We start from the raw sequence: 13,419 nt of genomic DNA, 5'->3' as shown, positions 1-13,419 counted from the left end.
ATGCCCCTTTCCAAGCCGCAAGTGGATTGTAACTGTAACCGTCCCTGTCGTATTCTGTGCCTGCCAGGATATTCAAGGCTACCTAGCACTGTACAGGCGCACGCCACTGATGAGATTGATCGTCTCAGCTGAATCTACCCAGAACAAGGTCCCCGGGAGCCCGTACTAAAGTCTACAAAGCCACGAGCCTTGACGCCCTTGAACTCTAACGAATCCGTCAACACACGAGATCACCAGTGACAGGTTGAGAATTCCAGAAGAAAGAAAAAAAAAAAACCTGAATCGTGAAGGTTGAAGTTAATTTTTGACTGGATCTCGGAACCTGGGTCTTCCACCCAAGCCTCCCGTCTTGTCTTTTCCCCTCCAAGGTTGCATTCGACCAACAACAGCTTCTTATTGGGCCGATCCCAAGTCCCGTCTCCTTGGCCATGGACGAACACCCTCCCAACAATGGGACCCCGAGACCAAAGATCCCAGGCGATCAGCCTGTTCCTCTTGGCCAGTCTCAGTGGCCTACAGGGCGTTTTGAGGGCGTCCGTGGGCGGTTCGAGTCAGCTGTAGCCACCTGAGCCAGGCTCCTGGGCCTAGGGAATTAAGCCACGGTCCTCGTTATTCACTTCATTCATTATTATCCCTGTTCTTGTCTGCGCCCACGGAGGTTCAAGGGACCCTTCCCTAAGACATCACACACACACACCTCGAATGGATCTCCTATCATCATCATCTTTTCGCTCTCTCGCGTTCTGTCAAGTGCCCGAATGCTTAGTCTAACCTTAACTATCACCCTGCCCTATTTAGAAACAACTCCGCCATTTCCTGGTTCTGCCTGCCTCTAGTGATTGATCTAGTTTTACTTCAATCAGCGAGCGACGTATTTACCCGCGGAGCCGCGGGCTTTTAGCATAACAAGATCACGCACTGTACTCGCTTGCATCCAATCTACTAGCCCATCCATTCTCTCGTCCAAATCTGCATGCACTGACTGCACTGGACCGACGGGAATAGTGCTTGTACGGTATCTACGTACCTACCTAGGTACCTTACCTTGCCTGCTTGCTGTTGTTCTGGCCTGTTCAGCTTGTATCTTTAGCTCCACTCAGCCAACTTTGGACGTTCTTTGCTGGCTGGGAATGGGCCTTGCTTCCATTGCATCTTTCCAGTTTAAAGTCCCCTGCACAGGCTTGTTCGCTAGTGTCTCTTAGCGACCTGCGCTATCCATACGCTAAGGTACTTGTCTACGGTCCTGGGTCTGGGTCTGCCTCTTCAACGGCCTCTGCCCCCGGCCTCTCGCTTCCCCTTCTTCTTCTTGTTCACTCCCCCCTACTTGTTCATACACTTGTCCGGAGTACCTACCTACCTCACTCCTCCTCCTCTTCCTCCCTCTGGTCTAATTCTCGTATGTCGCGTTGAGGTCTCGCTCTCTTTCTCTTCACCTCGACAAGGTCTACCGTCTTCAATCACGGTCGTCGCTCTCCGTCCGTGAATTAATTGACAAACTAGAATACACTCGCACGCAATTTCCATATTGAACTCTACGCTGCCGGACCCGATATTTTTAATTCACGGGCGTCTCACATTGAGGGTGAGTTCCCTGCCAGAAGCCAACCAACCATTCATTACCTCCCAACGTCCAAAACCCTTCTTTCAACCGTTTGAACAATTAACTTATTTAATGCCAATCGAGTGGTTCTGTTCGCTTGCATGACCGCTCGGCCCGTGTGATTCAACTGTCAACCGTCGATTTGGGTCTCAAACTGACAACATCTGATTGATAGGCTTGGCTTGACTTTACTTCAATTCTCAATCGTTCTCTTCATCAGCGCGTTCTCACACGCGTGATTAATATTCAATATGGCTACACCATCCTCGATTCCTGCTGAGCCAAAGCGCGATGTTGTCAACAGGATTCACAGAGTTACAAGAGGGAATCGCAGCCTCTGGTATCAGATGACTGTTCTGCAGCAACCTGAGCGTGCCCGAGCCTGTGGTTCTGGTTCAAAAGGTAAGTTGACTGACATAGGAATGGGGGCTTTGATTGCGCGCTGGCGTCTTGTCTCTCATTCTTGTTACGTACTTTCCGTGCTGACCATTTATAGCCAACAGTGATCGCCGACCTGTTGATCCTCCCCCCGTTGTCGAGCTTCGGATTATCGAGGGACCTAGTGTGGAAGAGGGCAAGGACATCACTTTTGACTACAACGCCAATTTCTTTCTATATGCCAGTCTGGAGCATGCCCGTCCACTTGCGCGCGGTCGGGTTAATACTCCAGCTGCTGGTAACCCACCCATTCTGACTGGTGTCCCTGCTTCTGGCATGGCCTATCTCGACCGCCCCACTGAAGCTGGTTATTTCATCTTTCCCGATCTTTCTGTCCGCCACGAGGGCCTTTACATACTGACCTTCAGTTTGTTCGAGACTACTAAGGAGGAAAGGGACTTTGATCTGGAACCTGCCGATGGCGATCTTCCACCCGGAGTTGACTACAGAATGGAAATCAAGACCGACCCTTTCAGCGTCTATAGCGCTAAGAAGTTTCCTGGTTTGATGGAGAGTACTCAACTCAGCAAGACTGTTGCCGACCAGGGCTGCCAAGTTCGAATTCGACGAGATGTTCGTATGAGGAAGCGGGAAAGCAAGCCTGGTGCTGGCAACAGCAACAGTGGTGGAAACGGTTTCGAACGTCGGGAAGAGGACTTTGGTCGCAGAAGGACTATCACTCCAGCATCAGAAGACCCCCACAGTATCCGAAACCGATCTCACAGTAACTCGAGCGAACAACGAACTCCTTATACCGACGCTTCTCGCCGACCTTCGATGGTGGATTCTTATCCGCCCCCACCACCACCTCCCTCCTATGAGCCTGCTCCTTCTGCATCACGTCATCTCGACTTTGGAGATTCTTCTGCTGCTCAATACCCAACACCACGACAATATGCTCACCAACCTGGCCTGCAAATAACGCCCGGTCCTCCTAGTGGTTCTTATGCCCCTACAGCTCAGTCTCCGTACTCCAAGACGGATGCGCCTTACGGTTACGTCAACCGTAATATTCCTCCCTCGTGCCCTTCACCAGCTCCCTCTGTTAAGCACGACTTGTATGACCGCAGACAATCTACCAGCTCCTACGTTCCCCCTTCCCCTTCAGTCTACTCTACCGAAGGCCACCATCGCCGAGACTCGCGGCCGTCATACCCGCCCACGCCAGTTGCTGCACCTCGTCCTCGACCTATGCACAGCCAGACTTCCCTCCCGGCTCTCAAGATAGACCAGCTCGTCTCTCCTGTTTCCCCGCTACCTCCTATTGAGCCACAGACTGGCCCTGCCCCTGAACTACCTCCTATCAATGTTGGTGGCAAGCGCAAGCACGAGAGCGTCTTCGCCCAGAGCACCCGTCCACTCCACAATGGTCAGCGACAAGTGGATCCTCACTACGGTCGATCTCACCGTGGTTATAGCCCCGATCATGACCAAGGCTGGTACTCTCGAGCCGATGGTCAAATCAGCTCCGTCCAGTTCAACCGGTATTATGACGAATAGATACCTACAACTTCAACCTCACTGGAAAAGTATCGATTCTGGCGTTCTAGTGTTATGTATTTCTATCTATTGGGCGATTTTGGAATGACGGAAGACGCATGAAACCGCAATGTTGAGGAGTTCGGGCGCAATTATGTGGACTTTGAAGTCTGGGGAATGGCAGACTTATTGGACCCGGATTATTTCATCCCGCAAAGATTTCCTTATGCAGAATCATCCTTGGGTACGAAGGATTTTGTTAACAATGATCACAAACGATCACCCACTACGACGCTATTTTTCTTTATCATTACTTACATTGATCTACTTTGAATATTGGTCCTACTGAGGCCTTTACGTGCGTTCATCTCTTTTACTTTCTGCTTATTCTATCTCGCTTCACAATCTGCGACGTTTGTCTAGGACAGTGTGACTTGACTTGGAGTAACAATGCTGGGATACCGGGGTAAATTCGAAGCAGACTTCATGGATGGGGTTGGTAGCACACGACGATAGATTTTATCCATGCAAGTCCTTAGTAGGGAAGCGGGATGTTGTCTGGGTTTTGGGAAAGGGTTTGGTATTCAACAGGCGTTATCACCAACAACCATATCGTTCATTGATTCATGCCGTATTTGGTCCAGTGTCATGTGAAGCATAGTTACCAATCTGTCGGTGCGGAAGATGAGAAAGAAATTCTCGACCAGTTATCCATGTCTAGCGTGTATAGTCGGATCGACATAACTTGTGCTTGCTCCACAGACTTATTCTTCTGGAATTTAAATTCGCTTTGGACAATCGAGGCCAGCACTGATGGAATGGACAAGCAGCTTGGCAGGAATAAGATGTGAATATAGTTCTAGCTCAACGGTGGAAATATGCCAAGTCACAAGGTAATTTATGCTCCAAGATCACATTTCCAAAGCTGAAATCGACGATTCGAGTTACTCGACCCCTTGTTCGTCTCAAACAAAGGAAATTAAATCTCCGTTTCGGTAATTCCTCTGGAGCTGTATTTCCACTTTTGGCTTCCCGACGATTAAAGTACCCTTGTACCTCCTTCCATTCCAGGTCAGTGCTCTCGCTACTGCTGCAGGTACGTTGCATCCCCACTCCTTCTTGCTCGTTGCTGTGGTGAAATCACGTGTACTCCAATGTCAACAAATCCTCCGCTTTCTAAGGTATCCAAGCTACCTTACTTACCAGACCAGACCGACTCTGCGCCTTTACAGATGCGTCTTGTTTGTTCAGCCACCTTTTTACTCATCTTGTAAACTCGTCATGCTGTGTTGAGTTTACACCTTCAACGTTTTCCCTACCCGTACCCATCGTTGAGGGGAAAAAACGACGTAATCGTGCTTAAGACTGTATCACAACTTATACGCCATACGCATACAAAACCTTCCCAATGGGTCGGCCAAAAAGTCGACGCGCACTCAGTGCGAGTCGATTTCAGGAAGGCTCTATGAATGATAGGACTTCTGCTGCGCCCCCAGTGCACTTTCTGGGCCCTGAAGAGCGCGCTGCTCTGGAGCGACCTGCTCTGACGAACATCAAATCCAATAATTCGCGACCGATGAGCGATGACTTCTCCGATAAGCAGGTCAAGCGAGGAAGGCTTCTGGGTCAAGTCTGGGATGAGGTGAGAGGCAGACTGGGATTTAAGAGGGATAATGAAGAAGAGAGAGGGACAAGGAAGAGGTCGAGGAGCCGTAAGCGAGATCAGTCTGAACAACGAGGCAGACAAAGGGAGAGGGAGAATGGTTCTAGAGATAGACCTGCGGAGCTGAAGACCGCTGAAGACACTCCCAGGGAGGATATGCCCAGCCGAGAAGAGATATTGGCCAACTATCACAATTTGATGGCTTCGGGTTTCTTCTCGTCTCATGCTATTCAGTCTACTCGACAGCCACCTCCCGGTTCTATTCAGGCCTCACACCACCTATCTGCCCCTCCTCATCCGACATCTCTTAGAGACGCTTTATCTCGAGCCACCACACCTCAAGATGGTATTCCTCGGGCCCCAAACTATGATGCACCTTCACCACCCAAGTCACCTACCAAGATCAAGCACTTGCAAAAACACCACTTACGCCCCGATGGTCCAGGAGCTGCTACTTATGAAGAGCTCGTTGCATCTGGATTCTTCACTCCTCCAATCTCTGACAGTGCTCCACCACCAACTCCTATTGGAGCTGCCCCAGCCCCAACTGTTTATACCGGGCGTATGTCGCGAGACTATCTTCAGCCGCCTCGACAGACCAGAGGATCTCGAGCAGCAACGCCCTCAGCTTCTCGTGCTCCTTCTCCTATTCGATCACCTGCCAGCGCCTCCTCCCGAGGAACAAAGCGCGCGGCAGCTGACTCAAACTCTGAGGACGAAGAGGAGAATGCATCTCGTGACCCTCCAACCCCAAAGAAGAAGCTACGTAAGTCTGCTTCTCGAGATATCACCCTACCGAAACTGCGAAATGTCGCTTCTCGCCGCAACATGCTCTCATCACGACGTAGTGTGTCGGGGCCTCATGGAGCTAGCAAGGAGTATAACACACTCGCTCGCCGTGTCCTAGGCCGTCTTCCTGGAGGCGGTGGTCGAGGCTCCCTGGACATCGACCGCCGGCCTGCTTCTGCTTCTAGAAGGAGCATCGAAGAGTCTAGACAGCCACTGCAAGAGGTCCAATACACGCGAATCCTACGTTCGCGAAAGAGCGCTGCGGAAGGACTCAGTGTTGTACCAAATGCTAACAGGGGCATCCCAAAGGTTCCTAATATTCCTGAAAAGTTTGCCGCCTACGATGAAGATGCTGAGAACACGGCTCCAGCAATTCGCTCTCGTTATTAGTCTGATGTTGGCGTCTTTGACTTTTCACTATATTGTTAACATACAACAGCACGCGAGACACTTATGGACAGCGGATAATGTCAGTGGTGAGATGGAAGCATGAGCTCAGAAGCTCTGCAGCGGCGGATCGAACGACTCTTGACGCGGCCACGACCTTGTTTTTGTTTCTGGGACTTTTACGAACGAATTACTCTTTGTATATTCTCGTGGGAGATATCCATGATGACATGTGACATGATTGATTTTCTGATGTCTCCTCATCCGTTGGAGAGGCTTCCTGCACTTGGGATATCGGTTGGGAAGGGGGTATAGGTTTTGATCTTGGGGGAAAAAGGGAACAGTGGTGGAATACGGTCCTTGTCTGATAAGTAGCCTGCGCTCTTGGTATCAAGGCCGACGAAAGGTAACGGCGTTAGGGGTATATGTATTAATTAACGATTCTCCCATGACATGATGCTGTGTGTGTGATGTATCGAAGCAGATCAAGTGAAGATGAAATACACAGGCAATATTGCAAGAGTGCCCTACCTATGAGGGTTCGTGTGCTTATTGGGACCACCAACGTACACAATGAAATCTGATAGACGATCAAGGGATATCAATCAATTAAGCCAGTTCATTCGTGCCTTTTCGATTATACCTATATACATATACAGTCTCCTTACATTCCACCAAAATCTCAACCACTTCATTCACTAGAGGTCCATAACCAGAAAACACCAACACCTCATATTCCCTAATCACCCATCTGCCCAGGAGACTTCCCATAGTTGTGTGTTAAAACAGTTGATGAAACCCGATTTCAAAGTCCACCTCTATTGCCCGTCCAAGTTCATCTCAGGAAAATTTGCTCAAGAAAAGACTCTCTGTTCGTATCGACCCGCCGGGCGCTTCGTATGTCTGATGGAAATCTCCAAGTTCCATCCCAAGTTGGTCGCATGGAACATCATGTAGCACCCCTGGAAGATATAATAGTTCTGTGTAAGCTGGGACCCAACAGGCCTGAACGAACGACAATAGTGTAAAGGAGAAACAGGTTGTATCGGTCATAAGTGGTAAAACAAATAATAAACGCCCAATCCGTAGAAGAAATAAATACGCTTTGGGATTGTGAACAAGTGATGAGGAACACCATCATAAATCATCAAACTTCAATACCTTCAAGAACCCGCTCTGGTAGGTTTTGTTGAAGTAGTTGCTGTGTTTTGGTGAGCCCGTTCTGATACAATGAGCGAACAAAAGCCCAGGCAAACGTGAAGAGCCAAGGGAAGTAGCTATATAGCATGCCGCAAATCATTACGAGGAGGAGGGGGATCTGTATCTTGGTTAGTTCTGGGATGCATGTTAAGATAGACTTCGAGGTGACTTACCCAGATGAAGAACAGATTGTGGTCACTGCTAATCCTCTTCATCTTGACTTCATGTGCTCGGCGGAATTGCTCTTGCTGCTCCTTGGTGATGGCGTTCTTTCGGCCAATTTTGAGGACCCCTGGCTCTTCAGTCTTGATTTCAGTCACTTCAGTGACTTCGGTAATATCAGCCGACTCGGTTTCAGTAGATGTGGTCTGGTCGAATAAGGCCGCGCATTTTTGATCAGCCTCAGCCTCCACAGCAGCTCGGGCAGCTGACTCATGCTTTTGGTCAAGGCTTTCCTGGGGGAAGATCTCCTCGTAAGCCGGAGGTGCTGGCGCGGCTGCCTTGGAAGACGAATCCCACCAGCGCTGAGGCTGCTCGCCATCAGCACGGGGACCTGCCATACCTGGCATCAACTGCTGGACTCGTCGCATGAAGGGTGCTTGGTAGCCAGGCATGTTAGGCAATGCAGGCATTTGAGGCATCTGTGGGAAATGTGGGAAATTCTGGAACTGCATAGCAATCGACTGTTGGAACTGCTGGAATTGGTGGACCTGTTGCTGGAACTGCTCCTTGAGAGCAGCCATTGTTGTAGCAGGTGGTGCAAGTTCCTCCTCCATTTCGCTAGTCTGCTGGCGGCGAAGATTGGGTCTCTCACGATCTTGCCTGAAGCCACTGGACCTTCTCATGCTCAAGTAGGAATCCTCGTCAGGATCCTCATCCTCGAAATCTCCCGATGTGTACTCCGGGCTCTCCTCGCTAGAATCAGGTGAGATTGGCTCTTCATGACTGTGTATCTTAGTCATAGGCTCCCAGAGCGATCGGAGCGAAGTGGCACTGCTGGCTCGGCTGTGAAGAGAACCGGAGCCACCGCTGCTGCGGGATCGGGCATGTCGCTGAGAACGGCGGATGGCGTGGATTACAGCACGCGACTGAGCAATATCGGAGGCGGAAAGTCCAGACACGCTTCTGATGGTTGGGTCGGCACCGTTAAGCATGAGCCTTCTAACGATCTCAGGGTGGTTGTGGATCGATGCGATGTGAAGAGGTGTGAAGCCACCCCTATCTCTAGCATCAGGGTTTGCACCTCTGGCCAGCAAGGCTGCAACTAAGCGATGGTAGCCTAGCGAACAAGAGAGGTGAAGCATAGTGTGACCGGTGGGTCTCTTGAGATCCAGGCGAGTTCTGTGCATGCTGTCATCGAGGTCAATGAGGTCCAGGCACTTTAGGAGCTGAGATTCGAGATGAGCATAAGGGGCATGGCTGAACATGGCTCCGCCCGATGAGGAACCACCCTGAGCACCATCAGAACCGCCAGACCAGTGGCTTCCATTTCCGTTATCCAGAATTCTTCTGGCGACATCCATGGCATCAATCATTTGACCCGACATCTTATGCCCCAGTACAGACAGAGCAGCTCGAATCAGCTTGTCCTCGCCATCGTCCAAGTAATTGAAAGTAGGCGGCTGTTTGGCTGTGTTTAAGAAAGCTTGGCCGGCCTGAGGGTTCTGATTCTTGAAGGTGACCGGCACAGGTCCAGGGCCAGGAGCAGGTGGCAGTAGACAGACAACTGATGATTCGCCCCAGAACGTAGTAGTCGTGGCTTTGTGGTTGCCAAACCAGATTTCGAGCCCCTGGAAAAAGGCAGCACCCAAAACTGTCACTTCAATACCTCCCACCGTAGGACCCTCATTGGGAATGATCTTGTGAATGACTGGAGGTGCTCGAAGTGGCGTCATGCCTGTAGGCACACTGAAGGTGCTGGCAAGTGCCTGGGCAAATTGGTTCTGGGGGTTGCCAACGATACTGTTTCGAAGGCCATTGGGACTGGGAGCACGGCTCGGGTGTCCTGAAGCAGGTGCTGAGTAAAGTTGCGCCATGGCCATATTATCCATACTCGCGGAGCGGTGATTGGCGTAGAATCCTGGTAGCTCGTTGCTGGGTGTAGGAGGACCCGTGGTGAAGGCCATTGCTTGCTGTCCAAACATCGGATCGGCTTGAGAAAAGGCAGCGAGGCTAGGTGTAAAAGGAGATGTAGCGTTAGATAGCTGATTGACATCCGCGCCTGGAGAAGGTGACGTATCCAGGCGGGTCATGGTAAGTCCGTTGGGAACTCTCGAAGCGCTGGACTTTCTCTTCTTTGCCATTGGGCCACCAAGAGTTGGCGAAGCTGGGCGTGAGAGTATCCTGCCGAGATTACCAGTAGACGAGGCTTTAGATTGGTATGAGGCCTGGCTGCTTCGATGCATATTCGACAAATCGCCGTTAGATGGCGACATGCGGAAGGGTCCATTGGCAGTTGGTGGTAGAAGGACGTTGTTCTCAGTACTTGCTTGAGGTACGGATGGCATGGGAGGCTCTGGAATCGCTGGCTGCTGAGCCGCGACCTGCGCAATCGGGTGAGTCTTGTGGTCGTCAGTGATCATAATTGGGTTAGACATGGCCTGAGCGACGACTCTGTCTTGGAAATCTTTAATGGTGAAGATAACATTGAATCCCATCTTTTCTCCATGGTGTCGACAATAGCAAGCAATGCGCATCGCAGCATCAACCTGCATGGTACCCTCGGGAACAGTTGACTCCATGACGCCGCTGGGAGGTTGCCAGTCCTTGACTTCTTGTGTGTTGAAGACAATGACACGGCGCTCTTCGTCTTCCAACCAGACCTTCTCTTCCTCTGGCTTCTTGATCTTTTTCCGAGCCGCGCGCTTTCGCTCTCTCGTTATGCAGCCTGGGCAAATACGTACATCGCCGCCTTTTGGTTGAGAACCGTTGTTGTCTGGCAGAGGCGGAAGATAGCCTTGAGGGTGTGATGCCGCCCGTTTGAGCGCGGCTTCTTTGACGCCAGGCTCATCCATGGCACTCGTGCAAACTAATGAGACATGCAACTCGAGCATGTCCGGAGACTTCTCAGGCGTTGGCTTCGACAACAGCTTAGGCTTTGAGATGGTGTGGGGTGGCAGATGCAGTTTGGTGACCCCAGGCGGCAATGGCCACAGGGTCATTTTGATAGGGATCTGGGTCTCGACCCTCGACTTGAGAGGCGTAGGCATGATTTTTAATTGGCATCGTCCATTGAAGTTGAATTGTGCGGGCATTGACATCTGGTGCGGCATAGGCATAGGCTGGTTCATCTGACCGCTAAAATGCATAGGCAAGCCGTCGGGTACAGGTTGCGCTGCCACGTCGATTTTGTTTGGCCACACATGCTGTGCTCCCACTCCTCCATTCACAACTCTGGAGAAATCAATTTGAGTATTAGGTGAGGGAGAATTAAAGAGAGGCGCTGGAGAACTGCCATGGCTCAGCACCATGTTGGACATTGGCGAAACCTCTCGTGATGCTGATGTTTTCAATCCATTCATTGCTGAAGACACCGAGTATTGCTTCAAGTTCGTTAACAAAGGGCTCGTTTGGTTGAAAAAATTGTGCGATGAACATACTGAAGAGGCTTTCTGGTGACCCTGTGCTTTCTTCCTCTTAGGTGTTGCATCTTTGATAGTGGCTTTCGTGCTGACTGTGGGCATCTGAGATGTGAGAGCTGGTTGCTCTGTATTTAAGCCTTCCGGGCTACTAGAAGCGGTGTCCATATCGTAGGGATGCTCGAGGATAGACTCTCCAGGTTCGCCAAAAGGGTACATTTCCATCGAAGCATCGTCATGGTTTTGACCAAAAACAAAGTGGTCATCGTCGTTGAAAAAGCTGTTTCCCCATTCCACCTTCATTTCGTCTTCCTCCAACATCGCTTCAGCGGGGTGCATGGTGGCCTTGGAGGTTGGGGTTGCAGTGCGTTTAGAGGAGGCCGTTTCAGATGATGAGTCTTGGTAGGAACCGTTCGGAGAATCAGGAAGAGGTGCCCCTGTTAATTCTTGGGGTGTGAGAAATGTTTTCGCGTCGTTTCCTCCGAGCGACTCGAATGACTGGAGAGTATCTGGGCTATTAGAAAAGTCGAAGAGGTTTGAAGCGCCAAGCTCTTCATCGGAAAAATCGTTGAAATCGCCGCCCGACATAGCAGCTCCTGCGATCAGAGGGCTACCTGGGCCGGTAGGAGCGGGCGTCATGACCAGCGAAGAGAGGCTGGAACGACCCGTAGGCGTCGGTGGACAACGGGAAAAGTGGTGATCGGTAGGTTCAATTGAAATTTGGCGTTGCAGAATACTGTTGGCGTCGCGCGGGGGAGTCGGCAAAAAGCGTTCAAGGCATCAAACACACGTAGATTCAATTGCGGGCTCGAGTAAAAATGTCAGTATTGGTAGTAGGCGAAAATGCGATGTTGTTCTGTTCGGGAACAGAGTGTGTTGCTGACGAGTTTGGGCGTCGAATCGATAACCAGAGAAATCGGCAATCCGTGATTGTTGGGGCAGGATCGTAATATGGATGGATGGGCGAGCCCCTAGTGGTTTGGGTTTGGGTTGGATTGGATTGGATTGATTTGGGTTGGTATTGGATGGTACGGAGTAGACGCACGCGAACACAGCGGGCACAGTCGGCAGGCGCCAGCAGGTCAAGCAGGCCAGGCAGGTCGGTCAATGGAAAAACGAGACGGGACGGGCGAGACGGTCAGGGTCCTGTGCTGTCAAATACCCCTGGTCCAGGTGCGTGTTCGCAGCCAAAAGGTGTGTAGGTAGGTAGGTACTGCGTTATGTGTGCGTGTGGCGAGTGAGGAAGAAGGAGATTACAATTTTCGTATAGTGAGGGGGATAAGGAAGGGATGATGATGGTGATAAGAGAGGATGAGGAGAAATAGAATAGGTAGGTAGGCAGGTAAGTAGCGAGGCAAAGAGATGGATGGGATTGATTGATTGACTTGATTGATGCGCCGAGTCTCCAGATGGTCTGTCTGGCCTGTCTGGTCTGGGCTAGCAGGAGAGGCTGTTACTAGCTGGTGTGGAGATGAATGAACAGAGACAGCATAAGCGACAGTGCAGGCATTTGCTGGTTGAGATGACTTGAACTGTGCTAATGTAGTAGTTTCGCGGGTGATGAAATGCTCTTGTTCTGTACCTTGGCTGGGCCTCTCGGGGTCGGTTGTTTACCCAGCGAGTCCCTCTTCCACACTTTGGTCAGAATGTGTGTGAAAACGTGGAGACTGGGACTGATCTTGCAGGCAAATGGTGGTAGAGATATGGTAACTTAGTGGTGTGGGCTCAGTCACTTGGCGAGTCTGCAAGTTCATTCCCAGTGGCGGGGGCTGGTATCTGATCCGAGATGTACCTACAGGACCGAGTGGGTCCCGTTGTCGGCGCAAAACAGTGCGGTTGAGGAGATTTTTACACGGCTACTTTGTTGTTTCTTTATGCGGTCCGTACAGTATCGGCGCCGGTCTCGCACTTATCGGGGCTACATGGCCGGTCTTCCGCTGGATCTCCCTAGCATTTGGAGACACTGGCACAATCGCACAGTACGATACCAAGCTGCTCTGTGTGCAGATCCACCTCAAGCTTGACAAGCAGATCTCCGGTGGCAGCAGACACCGACACTGATTGACAGTAAGACACAGTAAACAATGACGATATGAAATTGGTTGTATAGAGCGAGGTAGTGTGTTGATTGATACGCACTCAAGAACACTCCCAAAATTAACTTATTAACGGGAAGCGGGGAATGATGATGGACGACGCTATCATCCTTGTATCGAGCAACTCATCAAAAACCCCAAAAACCATCTGAGGCCTCTCGCGTATTACGCAAGCTGTGACTCTTAAAA

The 13,419-nt window shown here is 50.8% G+C and overlaps 3 protein-coding genes; 2 read left to right on the top strand and 1 right to left on the bottom strand.

Moving 5' to 3' along the window:
* Positions 1-1,851: 1,851 nt before the first annotated feature.
* FFUJ_01649 (probable sexual development activator VeA protein) lies at positions 1,852-3,538 on the top strand (the record flags this gene model as incomplete). XM_023576362.1 has 2 exons in its annotated part: positions 1,852-2,002; positions 2,097-3,538. The coding sequence occupies 2 exons, from the start codon at positions 1,852-1,854 to the stop codon at positions 3,536-3,538; spliced, it is 1,593 nt and encodes a 530-aa protein (XP_023423940.1).
* A 1,387-nt stretch (positions 3,539-4,925) lies between these two features.
* On the top strand, positions 4,926-6,359 carry FFUJ_01650 (uncharacterized protein; the record flags this gene model as incomplete). The annotated part of the gene is made up of 1 exon (XM_023576351.1): positions 4,926-6,359. One exon carries the CDS (start codon positions 4,926-4,928, stop codon positions 6,357-6,359), a length of 1,434 nt encoding a protein of 477 aa, XP_023423939.1.
* Positions 6,360-7,503: 1,144 nt separating this feature from the next.
* FFUJ_01651 (related to SPT23-suppressor of TY retrotransposon) lies at positions 7,504-11,773 on the bottom strand (the record flags this gene model as incomplete). XM_023576340.1 has 2 exons in its annotated part: positions 7,504-7,674; positions 7,730-11,773. The coding sequence occupies 2 exons, from the start codon at positions 11,771-11,773 to the stop codon at positions 7,504-7,506; spliced, it is 4,215 nt and encodes a 1,404-aa protein (XP_023423938.1).
* Positions 11,774-13,419: the final 1,646 nt, after the last annotated feature.

The sequence above is a fragment of the Fusarium fujikuroi genome, chromosome FFUJ_chr01 (assembly GCF_900079805.1).
Source record: "Fusarium fujikuroi IMI 58289 draft genome, chromosome FFUJ_chr01".
NCBI lineage: Eukaryota > Fungi > Ascomycota > Sordariomycetes > Hypocreales > Nectriaceae > Fusarium > Fusarium fujikuroi.
This window is presented reverse-complemented; position numbering and strand designations above follow the sequence as displayed.